We start from the raw sequence: 22,424 nt of genomic DNA, 5'->3' as shown, positions 1-22,424 counted from the left end.
AGGAGGTACTCTAGCTAATCCAGAAGGGCCATCCATGAAGGGGTTCAGGGGTTGCTCCTCATCATTAAGTCGGTACAGGGATTACGACACAAGGGTCATGGTTCCTGCATTAGGACTGGGGGTCCTCGAGTCCTTTATAACCGTCTTCTGCCTGACGTGCTGAGTTGTCCTCGTGATGAGCGTTCGCGGGTTGTAATATTTTACATTTGTGTTAAATAACCGGCTCCTAAAAGTAATCCCCTCTGAAATCTCACTAAATATAGTCCAGTAAGACCCCCGAGACCACCACCAAAAATCGCCCTGAGAAATGGTTTTCTGAACGGGGATCCTCTCAAAGGAGAGTCCAATATACATAGGAGATTGTGTCTAGATGAAGAGGAGGTCCGAGGTTTGGGGAGGCTTCACTGTATATTGGTTGGGGTGATGTCATTACTTGCCGCCTGAGGGGAGGGCATCTCACCCATGAATAAGATGAGGCAATTCGGGGAGTTCTCTGCGCTGCTCCTCCTGAATGTGCCACTTCTCTCGGCGAGGATGTTGGGTTTCATCCTGTGAACGTTGCATTGTAGGATCTGCAGATTCTGGGAGATCCTGGCATATACGATTGGTCCGGTGGAATCCTTGACCTCTCCCAGGAGGAGAAACCTATTTACATGTCCTCAAAGGAAGAGGATAAGTACGGCTACCTGGGTTAGTGTAACTTCTCTCTGTCTGTGTTTTATGATGTGCCCCCCATCATATGATCATACTAATGAGGTCCTGTAGGTCCACGGGACAAGTCCTCAGTCCTACAGGCGCGTCGTCATCTACAGCTTGTTACTCTCCACAGGTTACGCTGTGAAACTCTTCCGTACTGGGGGAGGACTGTTCTGTGTGGTGGGGGCTCCACGTTACCAGTACCTGGGACTCCTCACTGTCCTGCAGGAAGTGTCCGGTGAACGGAGATGGAAGAAGATTTATTCCTTACTAGGGAAACAGGTGAGACTCTAACATGATGTAATACAGCGGGACCCTCATGAGGCCACGTGTCCTATTCACAAGACCCTTCCTCCATCTTGTAGGTGGGCTCATATTTTGGAGCAGAGATTGCAGTCTCAGACCTTGACCAAGATGGTGGGACAGACCTGGTGCTTATTTCTGCTCCTCATTACTATGAACTGAAATGGTCTGGACAAGTCTCGGTGTGTCACTTTACTGAGGTGAGATGCGTGTGAGAAACACGAGACCGTGACGTGGATCCATGTAAGTAACAATCCTTCTCTTCAGGACACGCTGGAGTGCACGCTCACACTCCATGGGGAACCAGGTCATCTTCAGTCTCAGTTCGGAGCTGCAGTCTCATCACTTCAGGACCTGGATGGAGACGGCTTCACTGAGGTGGCTGTGGGGGCCCCAAATGAGATGGATGGAGGAGGAGCATTGTATATATACAAAGGAAAGTCTACAGGCCTGTCAGCTGCCTACAGTCAGGTATATAGCTGCACCCCTAAAATAACAGGCACTGAAGGGCCTATAGATGGCAGGCAGGAGTGACGGACGGACCTATAGATGACATGCAGGAGTGACGGACGGACCTATTGATGGCAGGCAGGAGTGACGGACAGGCCTATAGATGGCAGGCAGGAGTGACGGACGGACCTATAGATGACATGCAGGAGTGACGGACGGACCTATTGATGGCAGGCAGGAGTGACGGACAGGCCTATAGATGGCAGGCAGGAGTGACGGACGGGCCTATAGATGACATGCAGGAGTGACGGACAGGCCTATAGATGGCAGGCAGGAGTGACGGACGGACCTATAGATGACATGCAGGAGTGACGGACAGGCCTATAGATGGCAGGCAGGAGTGACGGACAGGCCTATAGATGGCAGGCAAGAGTGACGGACGGACCTATAGATGACATGCAGGAGTGACGGACGGACCTATAGATGACCGGCAGGAGTGACAGACAGGCCTATAGGTGGCAGGCAGGAGTGAAGGACAGGCCTATAGATGACATGCAGGAGTGACGGACAGGCCTATAGATGACATGCAGGAGTGACGGACGGACCTATAGATGACATGCAGGAGTGACGGACAGGCCTATAGATGGCAGGCAGGAGTGACGGACGGACCTATAGATGACATGCAGGAGTGACGGACAGGCCTATAGATGGCAGGCAGGAGTGACGGACAGGCCTATAGATGGCAGGCAAGAGTGACGGACGGACCTATAGATGGCAGGCAGGAGTGACGGACGGACCTATAGATGACATGCAGGAGTGACGGACGGACCTATAGATGACAGGCAGGAGTGACGGACAGGCCTATAGATGGCAGGCAGGAGTGACGGACAGGCCTATAGATGACATGCAGGAGTGACGGACAGGCCTATAGACGGCAGGCAAGAGTGACGGACGGGCCCATGGACGGCAGGCAGGAGTGACGGACGGGCCCATGGACGGCAGGCAGGAGTGACGGACGGGCCCATGGACGGCAGGCAGGAGTGACGGACGGGCCCATGGACGGCAGGCAGGAGTGACGGACGGGCCCATGGACGGCAGGCAGGAGTGACGGACGGACCTATAGATGACATGCAGGAGTGACGGACAGGCCTATAGATGGCAGGCAGGAGTGACGGACAGGCCTATAGATGGCAGGCAGGAGTGACGGACGGACCTATAGATGACATGCAGGAGTGACGGACAGGCCTATAGATGGCAGGCAGGAGTGACGGACAGGCCTATAGATGGCAGGCAAGAGTGACGGACGGACCTATAGATGACATGCAGGAGTGACGGACAGGCCTATAGATGGCAGGCAGGAGTGACGGACAGGCCTATAGATGGCAGGCAAGAGTGACGGACGGACCTATAGATGGCAGGCAGGAGTGACGGACGGACCTATAGATGACATGCAGGAGTGACGGACGGACCTATAGATGACAGGCAGGAGTGACGGACAGGCCTATAGATGGCAGGCAGGAGTGACGGACAGGCCTATAGATGACATGCAGGAGTGACGGACAGGCCTATAGACGGCAGGCAAGAGTGACGGACGGGCCCATGGACGGCAGGCAGGAGTGACGGACGGGCCCATGGACGGCAGGCAGGAGTGACGGACGGGCCCATGGACGGCAGGCAGGAGTGACGGACGGGCCCATGGACGGCAGGCAGGAGTGACGGACGGGCCCATGGACGGCAGGCAGGAGTGACGGACGGGCCCATGGACGGCAGGCAGGAGTGACGGACGGGCCCATGGACGGCAGGCAGGAGTGACGGACGGGCCCATGGACGGCAGGCAGGAGTGACGGACGGGCCCATGGGCGGCAGGCAGGACTGACGGACGGGCCCATGGACGGCAGGCAGGAGTGACGGACGGGCCCATGGACGGCAGGCAGGAGTGACGGACGGGCCCATGGACGGCAGGCAGGAGTGACGGACGGGCCCATGGACGGCAGGCAGGAGTGACGGACGGGCCCATGGGCGGCAGGCAGGAGTGACGGACGGGCCCATGGGCGGCAGGCAGGAGTGACGGACGGGCCCATGGGCGGCAGGCAGGAGTGACGGACGGGCCCATGGGCGGCAGGCAGGAGTGACGGACGGGCCCATGGGCGGCAGGCAGGAGTGACGGACGGGCCCATGGGCGGCAGGCAGGAGTGACGGACGGGCCCATGGGCGGCAGGCAGGAGTGACGGACGGGCCCATGGGCGGCAGGCAGGAGTGACGGACGTGCCCATGGGCGGCAGGCAGGACTGACGGACGGGCCCATGGACGGCAGGCAGGAGTGACGGGCGATCATATATCATTTACTATCTTTGTTTTTTCAGAGGCTGATCAGTCCTCCAGGAATCCGGGGATTTGGTCTCTCTATACATGGAGTCCTGGATATGACGCTGGACGGGCTGATCGATGTAGTCGTGGGATCGTGGGGTCATGTGACTTTGCACAGGTTGTATGATTATCATCTGTTACTCTCCATACAAACATGAGGCAGCAGAAGTAGATATCCCCGCCGTCCCATATGATTGTCACTATGGGTTCAGCTTCTAGCATTTCCAGCCAAATCCCACGCTACAGCAGAGGGTCAATGCTCCGCACTTGTCTTCAGTGACCGCGGCGTGTTCTGCTGTTAGAAAATAACACGAGCCGGTCACAGACACTGATGACAAATACAGCCAAGTCCAGTCGTCTCTGACTGCCGAGCGCTCTGTCTCCGGCTCCATCTGCAACTGCGGCCACTAGTCATGAAAGGAAACCCTAAAAATCACAAGAATTTATGGATCTCATCCTCTTTGTGATAGTGAGCCGGTCGCAGGGTGATAGGTGAGCCGGTCGCAGGGTGATAGGTGAGCCGGTCGCAGGGTGATGGTGAGCCGGTCGCAGGGTGATGGTGAGCCGGTCGCAGGGTGATGGTGAGCCGGTCGCAGGGTGATAGGTGAGCCGGTCGCAGGGTGATAGGTGAGCCGGTCGCAGGGTGATAGGTGAGCCGGTCGCAGGGTGATAGGTGAGCCGGTCGCAGGGTGACGGTGAGCCGGTCGCAGGGTGACGGTGAGCCGGTCGCAGGGTGACGGTGAGCCGGTCGCAGGGTGACGGTGAGCCGGTCGCAGGGTGACGGTGAGCCGGTCGCAGGGTGACGGTGAGCCGGTCGCAGGGTGACGGTGAGCCGGTCGCAGGGTGATAGGTGAGCCGGTCGCAGGGTGATAGGTGAGCCGGTCGCGGGTGATAGGTGAGCCGGTCGCAGGGTGATAGGTGAGCCGGTCGCAGGGTGATAGGTGAGCCGGTCGCAGGGTGATAGGTGAGCCGGTCGCAGGGTGATAGGTGAGCCGGTCGCAGGGTGATAGGTGAGCCGGTCGCAGGGTGATAGGTGAGCCGGTCGCAGGGTGATAGGTGAGCCGGTCGCAGGGTGATAGGTGAGCCGGTCGCAGGGTGAAGGTGAGCCGGTGGCAGGCTGGCGGTGAGCCGGTGGCAGGGTCTGTTAGATGTCTTGTGTATGGGCACCTGAGGGGGGATGTAGGGGAACGTGTTTACGAGTATTTCTCCCCTGTCCACATTGTTCTAGTTGTAACGTGTTACTGTCCACACAGATCCCAACCTCTACTCCAAGTGAATGTGAGCGTGACCTCAAGCCAGACATACATGATTGTTTCCAGCCTGGAGGCAAGTGGCTGTAACAATGAGCTGACCCTGGAGGCATGTGTGCGGTCTGAGATACTGACCCCCAAATATACAGGTGAGAAGGCAGAAACAATGTCATGCTGGACGTGACATTATGCTGCTGTGTGGTGGCCGTGGCCGCGCGGTGATCTGCTGTGTGGTGGCCGCACGGCGAGCTCTGGTTTGGCGGCCGCGCGGTGATCTGGTGTGTGGCGGTCGTGGCCCTGCGGTGAGCTCTGGTTTGGCGGCCGCGCGGTGATCTGCTGTGTGGTGTGTGGCGGTCGTGGCCCTGCGGTGGTTGGTAGTTATTGGACCCTTGGTTTACACGATTCTATTTTGTCTTCCAGGGTCCTTGAACACCTCCGTCCAGTACAGTCTTGTCCTGGATTCTCAGAAGCCTAAGAGCCGAATGTTCTTCACAAACAAACAGAGACAGATGAATGAGACTATAGTGATCCAGAGCCGTGGCCTCCAGTGCAGGAACTATACAATCCTCCTCCAGGTGAGACCGGTGATATTTCATCATTGTCCCGGTACTTGTGGAGGTGACAGCTCATCTCTCGGGTGTTTCCTTCCTCGTCTCTCGGGTGTTTCCTTCCTCATCATCTCTTGGGTGTTTCCTTCCTCATCATCTCTTGGGTGTTTCCTTCCTCATCATCTCTCGGGTGTTTCCTTCCTCATCGTCTCTCGGGTGTTTCCTTCCTCGTCTCTCGGGTGTTTCCTTCCTCATCTCTCGGGTGTTTCCTTCCTCGTCTCTCGGGTGTTTCCTTCCTCATCATCTCTCGGGTGTTTCCTTCCTCGTCTCTCGGGTGTTTCCTTCCTCATCGTCTCTCGGGTGTTTCCTTCCTCATCATCTCTCGGGTGTTTCCTTCCTCATCATCTCTTGGGTGTTTCCTTCCTCATCGTCTCTCGGGTGTTTCCTTCCTCATCATCTCTCGGGTGTTTCCTTCCTCGTCTCTCGGGTGTTTCCTTCCTCATCGTCTCTCGGGTGTTTCCTTCCTCATCGTCTCTCGGGTGTTTCCTTCCTCATCGTCTCTCGGGTGTTTCCTTCCTCATCATCTCTTGGGTGTTTCCTTCCTCATCATCTCTCGGGTGTTTCCTTCCTCATCGTCTCTCGGGTGTTTCCTTCCTCATCATCTCTCGGGTGTTTCCTTCCTCATCATCTCTCGGGTGTTTCCTTCCTCATCGTCTCTCGGGTGTTTCCTTCCTCATCGTCTCTCGGGTGTTTCCTTCCTCATCGTCTCTCGGGTGTTTCCTTCCTCATCGTCTCTCGGGTGTTTCCTTCCTCATCGTCTCTCGGGTGTTTCCTTCCTCATCGTCTCTCGGGTGTTTCCTTCCTCATCGTCTCTCGGGTGTTTCCTTCCTCATCGTCTCTCGGGTGTTTCCTTCCTCATCGTCTCTCGGGTGTTTCCTTCCTCATCATCTCTCGGGTGTTTCCTTCCTCATCATCTCTCGGGTGTTTCCTTCCTCATCATCTCTCGGGTGTTTCCTTCCTCATCGTCTCTCGGGTGTTTCCTTCCTCATCGTCTCTCGGGTGTTTCCTTCCTCATCGTCTCTCGGGTGTTTCCTTCCTCATCGTCTCTCGGGTGTTTCCTTCCTCATCGTCTCTCGGGTGTTTCCTTCCTCATCGTCTCTCGGGTGTTTCCTTCCTCATCGTCTCTCGGGTGTTTCCTTCCTCATCGTCTCTCGGGTGTTTCCTTCCTCATCGTCTCTCGGGTGTTTCCTTCCTCATCGTCTCTCGGGTGTTTCCTTCCTCATCGTCTCTCGGGTGTTTCCTTCCTCATCGTCTCTCGGGTGTTTCCTTCCTCATCGTCTCTCGGGTGTTTCCTTCCTCATCATCTCTCGGGTGTTTCCTTCCTCATCGTCTCTCGGGTGTTTCCTTCCTCATCGTCTCTCGGGTGTTTCCTTCCTCATCGTCTCTCGGGTGTTTCCTTCCTCATCGTCTCTCGGGTGTTTCCTTCCTCATCGTCTCTCGGGTGTTTCCTTCCTCATCGTCTCTCGGGTGTTTCCTTCCTCATCGTCTCTCGGGTGTTTCCTTCCTCATCGTCTCTCGGGTGTTTCCTTCCTCATCGTCTCTCGGGTGTTTCCTTCCTCATCGTCTCTCGGGTGTTTCCTTCCTCATCGTCTCTCGGGTGTTTCCTTCCTCATCGTCTCTCGGGTGTTTCCTTCCTCATCGTCTCTCGGGTGTTTCCTTCCTCATCGTCTCTCGGGTGTTTCCTTCCTCATCGTCTCTCGGGTGTTTCCTTCCTCATCGTCTCTCGGGTGTTTCCTTCCTCATCGTCTCTCGGGTGTTTCCTTCCTCATCGTCTCTCGGGTGTTTCCTTCCTCATCTCTCGGGTGTTTCCTTCCTCATCTCTCGGGTGTTTCCTTCCTCAGGACTGTTCTCTGGATGATGTCTCTGAGGTGCAGGTGTCTCTTGTGGCCTTTCCAGAGCACGACGTTGACTCTCGTTGGCTTCTCTCCCCATCTAGTAATCTCATGGCCAGCGACCTGGTAGGTGTGATGCCAACGTTCCACTCCACAGATCTGGTGTCCTGTATGGATCCTATATGTGACGGATGATCTGGGGGGGGGAGCGTATTATAATAGGGTGACATCCACCTCCGGTCTGTGCTCTCATGTCACCTCTTTCTCTTTAGATTTTCTTTCGCATGTGTGAAGAAGGCGAGATCTGCGGGGTTGACCTGAGCATTAATCTAAAGTAAGTGCCCGTCACCCGCCAACCTCGAGGACTGGTCAACACTAGTAATGCCTGGTGTAGGAGAAGTTCATTACATACAGGCGATGGTAGACGCAGCGTTGTCACCGGTGACATCACAGGGTGCGTCATATATTGCAGTCGCTGTATCCTCCCACAATTCCCTGCTCTGCAGCATTGCCCTCACCTTACAGTATTGGATTGGGCGCAGGGAACGTCACATTACATGGCAGCGCCGCTATGTAGGGTGTGAGCACCTGGTTACTGTGTAGGAAATGAGCAGATGTTGTGAGAGCCCCGTGCTCATAAGGAGGGGGTGAGCTGGGCCACAAGTCGTCCGGGATCAGCTGCAGGGGGCACCTTGATGTTACATGACAGACGCATGGTTGTGACCTCTTCCTCTTGTTGCAGTCATTCTCAGCTGCTGGCGCAGGATGGCGCCGCCTTCTCAGTGTTCCTCAGATTGCACAACATGGGTGAGAAAACTCATCACACCAGACTGAGCGTCACCGTTCCAGCCGGACTGTCTTTCCGCAAAGCCAATGTGACAGAGGTACCGCAAAGTGTGTGTGTGTCTGTGTGTCTGTGTGTGTGTGTCTGTGTGTCTGTGTGTGTGTGTCTGTGTGTGTGTGTGTGTGTCTGTGTGTGTGTCTGTGTCCCCGTAACCGTGAACACTAACATGGCTCCTTCCTGTCTTCAGGCTTCTCACTGGAGCTCTCTGGAGGATATAGACTTCAAGGAGCAGATTCTGACGTTTAATGTTGGCCACCCGTTCCTGAGGCGAGGAGTCTGGGTGAGATAAGATGGGACAGAGGGAACAATGTGGATGGAGAGGGGATACTGGAGAAAGAGAAGGCACTGGGATAACAGGTGGAGCGCGGCCACTGAACCCCAAATTGTAGTTAATCAGCATTTCCTCTAAACTCAGGGGTGGGTGACCTCTGCAAAGAACACAACCAAAACCGGATTGTCCTCTCTGCTCCACAGGCCGTTATCCAGATCATGTTTGGCACGGTCTCCAACGTCTCCTGGGCCGACCATATAGTCCTGGCCGTCAGTGTGTCCAGGTGAGAGCGGCGGGGTGGAGGAGGCCTGGGTTATGGGTCATTAGCGGCTGAGGGATCAGGGTTTATGACTTTATCTTCTTCTGACAGTGACGACTATGGAAATAAAACCTCCATCAGCGAGGAATTCAAGGTGCCCGTCCTGTATCCACTCCACGTCATCAGCCGGAGGTCAGTACATACCGGTCTGTGTGCAGAGTGTACAGCTAATGGGGGAGATGCTCTGCGGAATATGTCGGTCACAGAGCAATGTTCTGCAGCTCTAGAGGGGTCATTCAGCAGAGTGGACGTGTGCACCTGAGCTGCCTGTGGGGGATAAGCATTGCCTTCAGACCAGGAGTGGGTGAGGGGAGCTGGGCTGCAGCATGGCGGTGGTGGCAGTGATAACCCCGGGATGGTGGAGTCCAATGAGACTTGTCATGTTGCTGATGTAAGTGCAGATTCCACAAATAAGAGAAGAAATGAGAGACCAGCAGTGGCAAAAGCTGAGACATGGCCAACGTGTGTCTCCCGAGCTCTCCTGCTAAAGCTGAGACATGGCCAACGTGTGTCTCCCGAGTTCTCCTGGTAAAGCTGAGACATGGCCAACGTGTGTCTCCCGAGCTCTCCTGGTAAAGCTGAGACATGGCCAACGTGTGTCTCCCGAGCTCTCCTGGTAAAGCTGAGACATGGCCAACGTGTGTCTCCCGAGTTCTCCTGGTAAAGCTGAGACATGGCCAACGTGTGTCTCCCGAGCTCTCCTGGTAAAGCTGAGACATGGCCAACGTGTGTCTCCCGAGCTCTCCTGGTAAAGCTGAGACATGGCCAACGTGTGTCTCCCGAGTTCTCCTGGTAAAGCTGAGACATGGCCAACGTGTGTCTCCCGAGCTCTCCTGGTAAAGCTGAGACATGGCCAACGTGTGTCTCCCGAGTTCTCCTGGTAAAGCTGAGACATGGCCAACGTGTGTCTCCCGAGTTCTCCTGGTAAAGCTGAGACATGGCCAACGTGTGTCTCCCGAGCTCTCCTGGTAAAGCTGGTTCTAGGGTATTGAGGGGGGATAGTGCGGACCTATACTGAGAGCACAGCTCTGAAGTCGCCCCTATAGGGTTCTCCCTTCAGTCTGGTGACTGACACTGGCTCATGCATTGATTTGTGGTAAAGACTCTGAATTTGTCTTTCTGTGGGACGCAGCGTATGTTTAATGACACAGCAGAGAGGAGTAAGTGTATGTAGAGCGATGATGTGAATTACACTGAGACTGAGCAGTATAAGTGGTGGAGGTGGACGGACGGCCGTGTCACCCGAGGGAAGGACAAGACGAGGGACGTGCGCTACGTCTCTGCAGTCAGAGGGAAGTTTAATAGTCTGGGTCTCCACATCTCAGACCCTTTCTTTGCAGCAGCTCATTGGATGTTGATGAAATGGAGCACACTGTGGAAGTCCAGAAGATCAGTGGAGGATCAGGTAGATCTAGTAATGGCCATTGTGTGGAGTTTGGAGGACTCGCTGCTGTGACAAGTCATGGCGGATTATGTATGAGACCAGGCTGCCCTCAGCCCATCACTTTACGTCTTCAGTCTGGTCCCTTCCTTAAAGAAGTTGCAGACAAATACAAACTTTGTAGGATTAAGGAGCCACTTACAGAAATAAAATGTCTGCCGTCTAGTGATGGCTGTGCAGCTCCGCAGCAAGAAGCAGCGTTGTCTGATTCAGCAGTAAATATGGAGTGAGGCATTGTGGTTAGGAGGGAGAAAAGTCTCTGCCCTAGATGACCGTCCACGAGAAGTTGTTTTAGATGAATGGAAGATGTCAGTGAGTGAGAACTGGAGGCGGATGTACTAGGAGGCGGTCGGGCTGGGGATGTACCGGGAGGCGGTCGGGCTGGGGATGTACCGGGAGGCGGTCGGGCTGGGGATGTACCGGGAGGCGGTCGGGCTGGGGATGTACCGGGAGGCGGTCGGGCTGGGGATGTACCGGGAGGCGGTCGGGCTGGGGATGTACCGGGAGGCGGTCGGGCTGGGGATGTACCGGGAGGCGGTCGGGCTGGGGATGTACCGGGAGGCGGTCGGGCTGGGGATGTACCTGGAGGCGGTCGGGCTGGGGATGTACCGGTAGGCGGTCGGGCTGGAGATGTACCTGGAGGCGGTCGGGCTGGGGATGTACCGGTAGGCGGTCGGACTGGGGATGTACCGGTAGGCGGTCGGGCTGGGGATGTACCGGTAGGCGGTCGGGCTGGGGATGTACCGGCAGGCGGTCGGGCTGGGGATGTACCGGCAGGCGGTCGGGCTGGGGATGTACCGGGAGGCGGTCGGGCTGGAGATGTACCGGGAGGCGGTCGGGCTGGGGATGTACCGGGAGGCGGTCGGGCTGGGGATGTACCGGGAGGCGGTCGGGCTGGAGATGTACCGGGAGGCGGTCGGGCTGGGGATGTTTTCCGGGAGGCGGTCGGGCTGGGGATGTTTTCCGGGAGGCGGTCGGGCTGGAAAGAAGCTTTCGGCTCTTCAAGTAGACGGGGTGTTTCCTGCTGACCGTCCTGTGGGGTAACGAGATGAATATGGCGGCCTGTGATATGGGACCTTGGTGTTATCTGTTGATGAGGCAGATCCTGCGGGTTATGTCTAGTCAGTAGGTGACCCCGTAACCAGGATCAGGGGGTAGGGACATGTGGCTTCATACAGAGTCCGTGTACGAACAATGGGATGAGGAATGAACGGTCTGCAGAGTTGAGGTTTGCCGCAGGGTTACGCCAGGTCCATGCTGTTCTTTATTGCTGTTTTAGTTGTACTGCAGTTCGTGTTATGGTGGCGGTTCTCAGGATGGGCAGGGTAGTGGTCCAGTGCGTGTTATGGCGACGGTTCTGAGGGTGGGCAGGGTAGTGGTCCAGTGCGTGTTATGGCGGCGGTTCTCAGGATGGGCAGGGTAGTGGTCCAGTGCGTGTTATGGCGACGGTTCTGAGGGTGGGCAGCGTAGTGGTCCAGTGCGTGTTATGGCGACGGTTCTGAGGGTGGGCAGGGTAGTGGTCCAGTGCGCGTTATGGCGGCGGTTCTGAGTGTGGGCAGGGTAGTGGTCCAGTGCGTGGGCCTCCTGCTGTGGAGGAAAGTGCAGCCCTGGACACCATCCCCTGGGAGGCCTGTCATGTGCTGGGTCTCATCCCCTCGGGGAAGCATGGACATTCTGGTGGATGGGGAGCAGGTCCTGATAAATCGGGTTAGTCGGCGCCCGTGTTCGGAGTACAATCCCCTGGCAGAGGTCGGGTCACGTGTCTGACGCAGCAGAGAATACGTTGAAGCTGGGGGCACGTTGGACTGATAGACTGGAGCGCGGTGCTCTGGAGCCGGGTGGAAGTGAACCACCAACCATATATTAGGAGAGTCCGTCACCCCTCCTACCGACTGATGGCCTCAGCCACTAAGGGCATCCAAGATGCGATCCTGTGATTCTACTCCCAGCCGTATTCAGGACCACATGGGAGTGACTGTCCTCCACCAGCCAAACCAAACTAACCTCCGAAGACCGGGAGACACTTCCAGATCTTATGTCTGAACAAGAGGTCGATCCTGCGACTGCCTCTGTGCGTAATAATAAAAGGCCGGATAGACCAGAGTATTATAAACGGCTTCATATACCGGTGACCCCCCCCCCCCCCACTTCTGGACACGGAGGTCTCCTCATCCTGACGCACAGATGAATCCTCCAAGCCAAATCTGTCATAAGATAAAGGAAAAGGAGCGAGAGGAGATAACCAGAAAAAGTCTGAGTGCTCGAAAAACAATAAATCGCCACGTATTCTGAGACGGCCGGATCCAGCTGGGGATATGAAGCACCGTTTACAGAGATCAGGTCAAATAGTAGATGATGAAATGCAGCGTGGAGTCACTGAGTATATACAGTACTATAAACTACATTACACTGCAACTGCGGAGCCCACACAAAACCTACAAAGTCAAAGCCGACCCCCTCTATCTGCTGAATGTAGACTACAAAATCCTGGCAGATCTCGGCAGAGGGGCGTCCCCTAAATCTCAGAACATCTTCCCAATTGTGATTGGTCAGATGAGCACTCGGTGACCGGTATACGCTGCCAGCACGCCAAACATAACACCCCATCCTAAGGCTGGAGCCGGACTCCTAGCATCATGGTTATGTACGACGCTAGGAGTCCCTGCCTCGCTGTAATCATGTTTTCAGTACAGGACAGCAGTTCCACGGAGAGGCAGGGACTCCTAGCATCGTACATAACTATGATCTAGGAGCCCGGCTCCCTGCACTGTGTTCGGTCCGGGACTTGCGCCCGAAATACGTTCCGTCCTTTACGGACCGAACATGCTCGTGTGAACCCGGCCTAATGCTTCTCCGCTTGGCTGCAGAGCAGGGGTTTGCGCCTGCCTCATGGACTTTACTTGATTGAAATGACTGAACTATTTCCGACTACACTGGACTTAGAAATAAAACTTTCTTGTAACCCCCCCCCCTCCCCCACCCTCAAATATGGAATAAAAAAAGTGAACTGCCAAGATAAGGGAGTGCTAGTCTGGTGCGCGGGTGAATGAGCAAAACTTCCCTCCCCATGAGACAAACCCAGGACCATAGGGATAGATGCCACCGATGGCGCCAACCAAATGGATTGATATGCCATATCGTGCTGAGAGAAGGGGCTGCCTCCTAAAGCACTGTTAGCCGCCTTGTCATTCCTTGTACCGCGCCTGTGATCCTTGGTGTGGCTCCTGTACAGTGAGAGGAGACCAGGGGACTGGCCTAGATTCTGACCCTGGGGCGTGACGCCCTACAAGTGCCACTGGACTCTTATAAGGCCTTGTTCACACGGCGTGTATGTGATTTACGCCTCAAAAAACGCATGCTTTAAGCTTTGACCTCAATGGGAAAGCGCATTGTAGTGCTTACGACGCGGTTTTTTTTCCCCGCTTGCTTAAAAAAACACGGCATGTAAAAAAACAAAACGTCCGGTCGATTCTTGTCATGTAAAACTCGCCGAAAACGTGCCTAATTTCCTTAGTCAATGGGAGTCCTAATTACGCGCCAAAGACGCTAGCGTTTGACACTTTTACACCTCCATCTTTTTTAGAGCGCCGTGTGAACAAGGCCGAACCGTGCTGAAAGAAAGCGTTTACATGACCGAGCCTCCGTGTAACCGTAAGAATTGTGCCTCCGATAAGTGTCTATACCCCGCACCACAGTCGCGCTCTTTACCAGGCCGTGCGTATATCCGGAGAGCGGTCGGAGCCTCCATGTCTTGGGTTCTGTGCTTGAGAGATGTTTCTCTATATTCAATAAGGTTCATAATGTAAATAGATTTAGTGCGATGTTCTGCAGATCGTGACCAACCCTATAATAATCTCACATCTCTCGTCATCAGCCTGGAAGATTCCACCAAATATGTCCCAATAATGAACCAGAACCAACGCAAAACTGCTGCTCACAGATATCAGGTGACTTCTAATAACCGAGGGGCCCACACCATGTGTCACACCAATTACTGTCCCCTCATCTCCCCGTGTATCAGTCATTACCGTCCTCTCATCTCCCCGTGTATCAGTCATTACCGTCCTCTCATCTCCCCGTGTATCAGTCATTACCGTCCCCTCATCTCCCCGTGTATCAGTCATTACCGTCCCCTCATCTCCCCGTGTATCAGTCATTACCGTCCTCTCATCTCCCCGTGTATCAGTCATTACCGTCCTCTCATCCCCCCGTGTATCAGTCATTACCGTCCTCTCATCCCCCTGTGTATCAGTCATTACCGTCCCCTCATCTCCTCGTGTATCAGTCATTACCGTCCCCTCATCTCCCCGTGTATCAGTCATTACTGTCCTCTCATCTCCCCGTGTATCAGTCATTACCGTCCCCTCATCTCCCCGTGTATCAGTCATTACCGTCCTCTCATCCCCCTGTGTATCAGTCATTACCGTCCTCTCATCTCCCCGTGTATCAGTCATTACCGTCCCCTCATCTCCCCGTGTATCAGTCATTACTGTCCCCTCATCTCCCTGTGTATCAGTCATTACTGTCCCCTCATCTCCCCGTGTATCAGTCATTACCGTCCTCTCATCTCCCCGTGTATCAGTCATTACCGTCCCCTCATCTCCCCGTGTATCAGTCATTACTGTCCCCTCATCTCCCCGTGTATCAGTCATTACCGTCCTCTCATCTCCCCGTGTATCAGTCATTACCGTCCTCTCATCTCCCCGTGTATCAGTCATTACTGTCCCCTCATCTCCCCGTGTATCAGTCATTATCGTCCCCTCATCTCCCCGTGTATCAGTCATTACCGTCCCCTCATCTCCCCTGTGTATCAGTCATTACTGTCCTCTCATCTCCCCGTGTATCAGTCATTATCGTCCCCTCATCTCCCCGTGTATCAGTCATTACTGTCCCCTCATCTCCCCGTGTATCAGTCATTACCGTCCTCTCATCTCCCCGTGTATCAGTCATTACTGTCCCCTCATCTCCCCGTGTATCAGTCATTATCGTCCCCTCATCTCCCCGTGTATCAGTCATTACCGTCCCCTCATCTCCTCGTGTATCAGTCATTACCGTCCCCTCATCTCCTCGTGTATCAGTCATTACTGTCCTCTCATCTCCTCGTGTATCAGTCATTACTGTCCCCTCATCTCCCCGTGTATCAGTCATTATCGTCCCCTCATCTCCCCGTGTATCAGTCATTACTGTCCCCTCATCTCCCCGTGTATCAGTCATTATCGTCCCCTCATCTCCCCGTGTATCAGTCATTACTGTCCCCTCAGCTCCCCGTGTATCAGTCATTACTGTCCTCTCATCCCCCTGTGTATCAGTCATTACCGTCCCCTCATCTCCCCGTGTATCAGTCATTACTGTCCCCTCATCTCCCCGTGTATCAGTCATTACTGTCCCCTCATCTCCTCGTGTATCAGTCATTACCGTCCCCTCATCTCCCCGTGTATCAGTCATTACTGTCCCCTCATCTCCTCGTGTATCAGTCATTACCGTCCTCTCATCTCCCCGTGTATCAGTCATTACTGTCCCCTCATCTCCTCGTGTATCAGTCATTACCGTCCTCTCATCTCCCCGTGTATCAGTCATTACCGTCCCCTCATCTCCCCGTGTATCAGTCATTACCGTCCCCTCATCTCCCCGTGTATCAGTCATTACTGTCCCCTCATCTCCCCGTGTATCAGTCATTACCGTCCTCTCATCTCCCCGTGTATCAGTCATTACTGTCCCCTCATCTCCTCGTGTATCAGTCATTACCGTCCTCTCATCTCCCCGTGTATCAGTCATTACCGTCCCCTCATCTCCCCTGTGTATCAGTCATTACTGTCCCGTAATTAAAACTGTTTTATTCCAGATCCAGAACTTGGGGCTCAATACCGTCCCCGTAAACCTCAGTATTTCCGTGTCCTTATACGAGGCGTGGAAGGCGGGTGTGATTTGGAGCTTCAACATCTCATCCCCTCAGGTATAAGGTTCATGTCTGTGTCGCTGACGCACCGAGTGTCGCGGTTCTAGACGTCAGTGGGTGTATTAGCTGTGGCGTGTTGCGGCAGCCGTGTCATGGGACTTATACTGCCTTTCTTTCTCTTCAGGACCCTGGTGTCTTCTGCTCTATGCTCAATGACTCTTCTGCTGTTCAGATCCACAGTAAAGAACCAGAGACCAATGCAAGTCGTCAGGTAAGGTCTTATCGGAGCTCTGCCATGATGTCACAAGCTGCTGATGACCTAGTGAATGATCAGGTGACCATTATCATGGGATGAAGAGGTCACTGGATTGGTCTGTTATATAATGATGTCACGGGGTGGGATGATGATGTCACTGGGTGATGTCACAGGATATTAGAGTAATCCGCTTTTCATGCCTGGTTTACAGGCGTGGGGCTGTATTATGGATGGATTTAGTGAAATGAATATACACATCACTGGACTGCTGAGGGCGACTCACGAGTGGAAGGTAAGACCAGACCATGACATTCCCACTCATCACACGTATGTAGAAGACGGATGATGATGTCGTTTTCCTCTTGCAGGTAGAGCGTTCGGTGAGTGTCCGCAGTGCGGTGATGATCCAGTACAATGAGCTCCGATATCACAGCGACATGGGGAACATGTTTCATGCTGCGCAGGTATCCGATTTATCATGTGTTATTCTGCCATATAGTGAGGTACGGGCGCTAATACTAATGCAACCCGTGTCCTGATGTCAGACGTTCACCAGCTGCAGCTTCTCTGTCAATGTGTTACTGACAACCCATGAAAGCGGCGTCCGGGGGCTGAGCTGCGGGGACGACCATCACGGGGAGCAGCTCCGTATCCGCCATATCCACGTGTCGCTTTTCTCTCATTCTCAGGTGGTGACACAAGTCGAGCTCCTGGTGGCTCCAGATCACACATTCTACATTGCGGGGGGCACCGCTGGAGGGCTGATTGTGGTGGTCCTCATCTCGCTCCTGCTTTATAAGGTGACCGTGTGGCAGATACGAGTGTAGTTCTATATATTAGATCTCCCGTATACAATAACCATTAGAATGAATGTAGTGTAGGATATGGGGGGGGGGGGCCATGTGATGTATTATACTGGGGGGGCCATGTGATGTATTATACTGGGGGGGGATTTGTATATGATGTAGTATACCAGGGGGGGCATGTGATGTATTATACTGGGGGGGGATGTGTATATGATTTATTATACTGGGGGGGCGCATGATTTATTTCTTGTTCGTTACATTGGGGGACACAGACCGCAGTTATTTGCTACCACTAGGAGGATTGAGAAATAAAAAAGTTGGCCCCTCCTCCAGAGTTTGCCCCGCCCACAGACGCGGTTCCATTTTCGCTTCGTGCAGGAGGCAGACACTTCTGATAATGCAGCCGAGTCTCTACCAAGAATTCTTTCTGTTTTCTTCTTTTTTCAAGCAATCGACTCTCTCTGTTCCTTCAAGGGGGTCATCATTTTGGTACCCCTGACCCAAAGGTTTTGGGGGTTCTACTCAAACCTTTTTTACCGAAAAAGATGGCTAGGTTTTGCCAATTTTGGATCTCGGCGCTTATGTCAGGGTTCATCATTTTCGCTTCCATGGAACTGGGGGAGTTTCTTTCCTCAGTGGATATTAAGGATGTGTATCTGCTCGTCCCTATTTGCCAGACTCGCCAGCGCTGCTTGTGCTTTGCAATGCTATCCCATTATTACTAACTCGTGGCTCTTCCCTTCGGTCTGGCCACGGCTCAGTCTATATGAAGGTTCTCCATCGTGACGGCGCTCCTTCGCTCCAGGGGGGTGTCTGTCTTCCTGTACCTGGACAACATTTTGATCAAGTTCCCCTCCAGGAAGGACAACGAGATGGCTCTGCAGATTTCGGTTTGGTTGGATCATCAACCGCTCCAAATCTTGCATGTCTCCATCCCAGAAGATTTTTGTTCCTGAGCATCTCCTTCGACACTCGGTCTGCGATAGTTCTGGAGGAAGAAAAACTATTGATCCTTCAGGATGGGATTCGTTCATTGCAATCTGCTGCTTCGACTTCACTCCACCCCTGCATGAGGGTTCTCGGTGCCATGGTGCCCACATATCGCCCTCCGATTTTCTTTTTTGGAATCTCAATTTGGTTATGGAGGTCTTACAGTCGTCTCCTTTTGAACCCTTGCGAGACATCTCCCTTTTCTGCTTTGGAAAGTGTTTTTTCTGGTCGTGGAGAAGGAAGGTCTGAGTTCTCCGTCACTGACTGTTCATCAAGACAAGATGGCGCTCCATATGGTGCCTTCTATTCTGCCAAAGGTTGTTTCGGCTTTTCGAATAAATGAGGACATCGTTTTTCTATCCTCTTGCCCATATCCCAGTCATCCGAGGGAATGTTCCCTCCACAAACATGCATATCGTCCTTGTCTTGCAGACTTACCTTTCTGTCACTGCTTCTTTCTGAAGGTCAGATTCTCTGTTCGTCCTCCCGAATGGTGGCCACCATTGCTCGGTGGATTATAATGATTGTTCATGAGGCGTGTCTAGTTCGGGGAAAGGTTCCCACTTTTTGGGTCACGGCACACTATTCCAGAGAGGTTGGAGCATCCTGGGCTTTTCCCACCCCTGGGGACTGCTTTTCCCACCCCTGGGGACTGCTTTTCCCACCCCTGGGGACTGCTTTTCCCACCCCTGGGGACTGCTCTTCCCACCCCTGGGGACAGCTCTTCCCACCCCTGGGGACAGCTCTTCCCACCCCTGGGGACAGCTCTTCCCACCCCTGGGGACAGCTCTTCCCACCCCTGGGGACTGCTCTTCGCACCCCTGGGGGTCTGTTCTCCAATGTAACAAACAAGAAAACAGGATTTTTTTAGTACTTGCTGTAAAATCCTTTCCTCGTCCAGTTCATTGGGGGACACGGCTCCCCCCCACTGTGTTTATCAAGGTTTTTTTGTTCATGGTCGTCAGTTTGAGGAATTCTCCTCCATAGTTTTGATTTACCTCTTACCTTGTATCTGCTTGCGGACAGACTGAATAGCTGTCTGTGGGCGGGGCATATCATGTGGGAGGGGCCACTTATATTCAATTCTTAGTGTCACGCCCCCTAGTGGCCACGGTCTGTGTCCCCCAACGAACTGGACGAGAAAAGGGTGTTACGGTGAGTACGATATTTTGCTCACTTTGTCCATTTGTCATCTGTTAGTGCGGTTTCTTCAAGCGATACAAGGACCGGATGATGGACGCTCCATCCAGTGACCCCCAAACGCATGCGTCTCCAGAGGGCGAGAACAATGAAGCTGCTGGAAAACTGATAGAGCCCCGGGAGCAACTCACATCTGCGTGTCCATGAACTCGATTTATAGAAAATAAACCCCTCGCTGGCTCTAACGTCCCCAGTAATTGCAATATAATAGTCCCCATATGGTGGGAAGGCCATCCAGACCCCCACAGGCTACCAGGTCACAACTGGAAGGAAGACCCGTTTCTCCAAACCCTGTAAACCCTTCCATAAAGAGACGTCGGGGTCATCGTCACCGGACACCCCAAGACCGTGGGTGGGTGATCTGGACAATATTGTGATGCCCCCCACCGTCCCCTGAGAAAGCTCTTATATCGATATAATGACTGAACTCATATGTTATAATGTATCTAAGAGGAAAGCGCCGGCTGGAACTGATCTCAGATATTAGAAGTCGTCTGATTGGTTCTTTAATGTATCACTGGATTTTATTTTTTACTAATTAAAACCAAATACTGATAGTTTTCTTTCTAATCTGATTTTTATTGTTTTCTTTGCATGATTACGGGGATCTGTCAGAAAACTATTCGTTGACTTTTATGGGAGAGTGTAGTGAGCGTGCTCAGTCATACATCACTGTGCAGGGAGAAGGAGCTGAGTTTTGTCCGTCACCTTTTAACATCTATGGTAGAGTGTTGTAGGCATGCTCTATGATATTTGCAGGGAGTGGGATGAGATGTCCATATAACCTATGGACTTCTATGAGTGTTGAGAGCATGCTCTGTATCATCTGCAGCTGACATTGGTGGAGGAACAGATGTCTCTATCTTCTTTTGTTTTGGTGCTACTCTATAAAGATGTCCCGGGGGGGGGGGGGCTGCTTTGTAGAGACGTCCCACGGGGGGGGGGGGGGGGCTGCTTTGTAGAGACGTCCCACGGGGGGGGGGCTGCTTTGTAGAGACGTCCCACGGGGGGGGGGGCTGCTTTGTAGAGACGTCCCACGGGGGGGGGGGGGGCTGCTTTGTAGAGACGTCCCACGGGGGGGGGGCTGCTTTGTAGAGACGTCCCACGGGGGGGGGGGCTGCTTTGTAGAGACGTCCCACGGGGGGGGGGCTGCTTTGTAGAGACGTCCCACGGGGGGGTGGGCCTGCTTTGTAGAGACGTCCCACGGGAGACGTCCCTACTCCACCCATCATCCTGCTGATCGTTCTGTAGCAGCTTCCCCTCCTCCCTCCCCTTTATGGTGCGGTCTTTACCTGGGGGGGAGTTTCTTACCAGCTTTGACGGGTGGACACTGTGTCCGTCTGGTCTAGTGTTGGTCATTAGGTCTCTGGGGTCAGTGATGTTTGTAGGGCTGGTTTCTTGGGTCACATTTTGGAAGTTAGACATTCATTAGATAAATCAACGTGTCTGAAATGGAGGCGGCAGCCGCTTATCTCCAGGTTCTCTCTTATTATGTTGGCACTGGTGTCCTGGGTTCAATTCACACGTCTGCAGGAAGTTTGTGTTCTCCCCTTGTTTGCGTGGCTTTCCTCCAATACTCCAAAAATATATGTATTGGGAATTTAGATTGTAAACCCACTGGGAACCGTGAATAAGGACAACGTCTCTCCGGCGCTGCAGAATATGGTGGTGCTGTGTAATAGAAATGAATAGGTGCGGCATGAAGCGTGGGACGGTGCGGAGACCTAAAGGATCTAGAGCCAATTCTCTCCCGATCAGACCAGATCCACAGGGCACATTTCTCTCTTAGGATTTTTCAAGGCCATCTCCAATCTCATCCCCCGCCCGGGATCTTAGCCGCTGGACCTCGGACTTCTTTCTTGGAAGGTCCAGTTTCTGGTCGCTGTCACATCCTATAAATGCCCCATCTCCAGATGTGACCTGCTCCGATCTTCAGACTCCTTCCTTTTTGTAAGAACATGATCAGGAGTCCACGGAGCGCCACCGTCCGACAGATTCTGCCGCTCTAGAAGGATTTGTCCAGTCGCCAACTCCAAGGGCGAGACTAATCTGTGATCCACCCGGACAGTGGACATCTAAGAAGCTACAGGATCTCCTCAACAGATCGATGCAGATTTTGGTGTTGTATACGGGAATGTCCACGTTATACACGGTAGAGGAGGAATGTCCACATTATACACGGTAGAGGGGGGATGTCCACGTTTTACACGGTAGAGGGGGAATGTCCACGTTTTACACGGTAGAGGGGGAATGTCCACGTTTTACACGGTAGAGGGGGAATGTCCACGTTATACACGGTAGAGGGGGGAGGTCCACGGTATACACGGTAGAGGTGGAATGTCCACGGTATACACGGTAGAGGTCCACGGTAGAGGGGGGATGTCCACGGTATACACGGTAGAGGGGGGAGGTCCACGGTATACATGGTAGAGGGGGAGGTCCACGGTATACACGGTAGAGGGGGGAGGTCCACGGTATACACGGTAGAGGGGGGAGGTCCACGGTATACATGGTAGAGGGGGAATGTCCACGGTATACACGATAGAGGGGGGAGGTCCACGTATACACGGTAGAGGTCCACGGTAGAGGGGGGATGTCCACGTTTTACACGGTAGAGGGGGGAGGTCCACGTTATACACGGTAGAGGTCCACGGTATACACGGTAGAGGTGGAATGTCCACGGTATACACGGTAGAGGTCCACGGTAGAGGGGGGATGTCCACGGTATACACGGTAGAGGGGGGAGGTCCACGGTATACATGGTAGAGGGGGAGGTCCACGGTATACACGGTAGAGGGGGGAGGTCCACGTTATACACGGTAATGGGGGGAATGTCCACTTTATAAATGGGTAGATGGAGGATGTCGGTGTTATATATGGGTAGAGGGGGGATGT

The 22,424-nt window shown here is 53.8% G+C and overlaps 1 protein-coding gene across 2 annotated transcripts in view; it reads left to right on the top strand.

Annotated features, from left to right (window-relative positions):
• LOC142729185 (integrin alpha-L-like) overlaps positions 1 to 20,099 on the top strand; it is a 54,081-nt gene extending 33,982 nt beyond the window's left edge. For both annotated transcript variants that reach the window (XM_075849222.1, XM_075849223.1), the window contains exons 11-30: positions 570 to 690; positions 830 to 978; positions 1,062 to 1,199; positions 1,267 to 1,470; positions 3,813 to 3,934; positions 5,070 to 5,215; positions 5,487 to 5,641; positions 7,516 to 7,632; positions 7,779 to 7,840; positions 8,249 to 8,390; positions 8,538 to 8,630; positions 8,825 to 8,904; positions 8,992 to 9,072; positions 14,256 to 14,328; positions 16,224 to 16,334; positions 16,462 to 16,548; positions 16,745 to 16,825; positions 16,902 to 16,997; positions 17,223 to 17,333; positions 19,530 to 20,099. In XM_075849222.1, coding sequence (XP_075705337.1) covers positions 570 to 690; positions 830 to 978; positions 1,062 to 1,199; positions 1,267 to 1,470; positions 3,813 to 3,934; positions 5,070 to 5,215; positions 5,487 to 5,641; positions 7,516 to 7,632; positions 7,779 to 7,840; positions 8,249 to 8,390; positions 8,538 to 8,630; positions 8,825 to 8,904; positions 8,992 to 9,072; positions 14,256 to 14,328; positions 16,224 to 16,334; positions 16,462 to 16,548; positions 16,745 to 16,825; positions 16,902 to 16,997; positions 17,223 to 17,333; positions 19,530 to 19,676 — 2,316 coding nt within the window. In that variant the 3' untranslated portion in view covers positions 19,677 to 20,099. The remainder of the gene's footprint in view (positions 1 to 569; positions 691 to 829; positions 979 to 1,061; positions 1,200 to 1,266; positions 1,471 to 3,812; positions 3,935 to 5,069; positions 5,216 to 5,486; positions 5,642 to 7,515; positions 7,633 to 7,778; positions 7,841 to 8,248; positions 8,391 to 8,537; positions 8,631 to 8,824; positions 8,905 to 8,991; positions 9,073 to 14,255; positions 14,329 to 16,223; positions 16,335 to 16,461; positions 16,549 to 16,744; positions 16,826 to 16,901; positions 16,998 to 17,222; positions 17,334 to 19,529) is intronic.
• Positions 20,100 to 22,424: the final 2,325 nt, after the last annotated feature.

Source organism: Rhinoderma darwinii, unplaced genomic scaffold (assembly GCF_050947455.1).
Source record: "Rhinoderma darwinii isolate aRhiDar2 unplaced genomic scaffold, aRhiDar2.hap1 Scaffold_709, whole genome shotgun sequence".
NCBI lineage: Eukaryota > Metazoa > Chordata > Amphibia > Anura > Rhinodermatidae > Rhinoderma > Rhinoderma darwinii.
The sequence above is the reverse complement of the archived record's forward strand: the minus strand, read 5'-3'. Positions and strand labels throughout refer to the sequence as shown.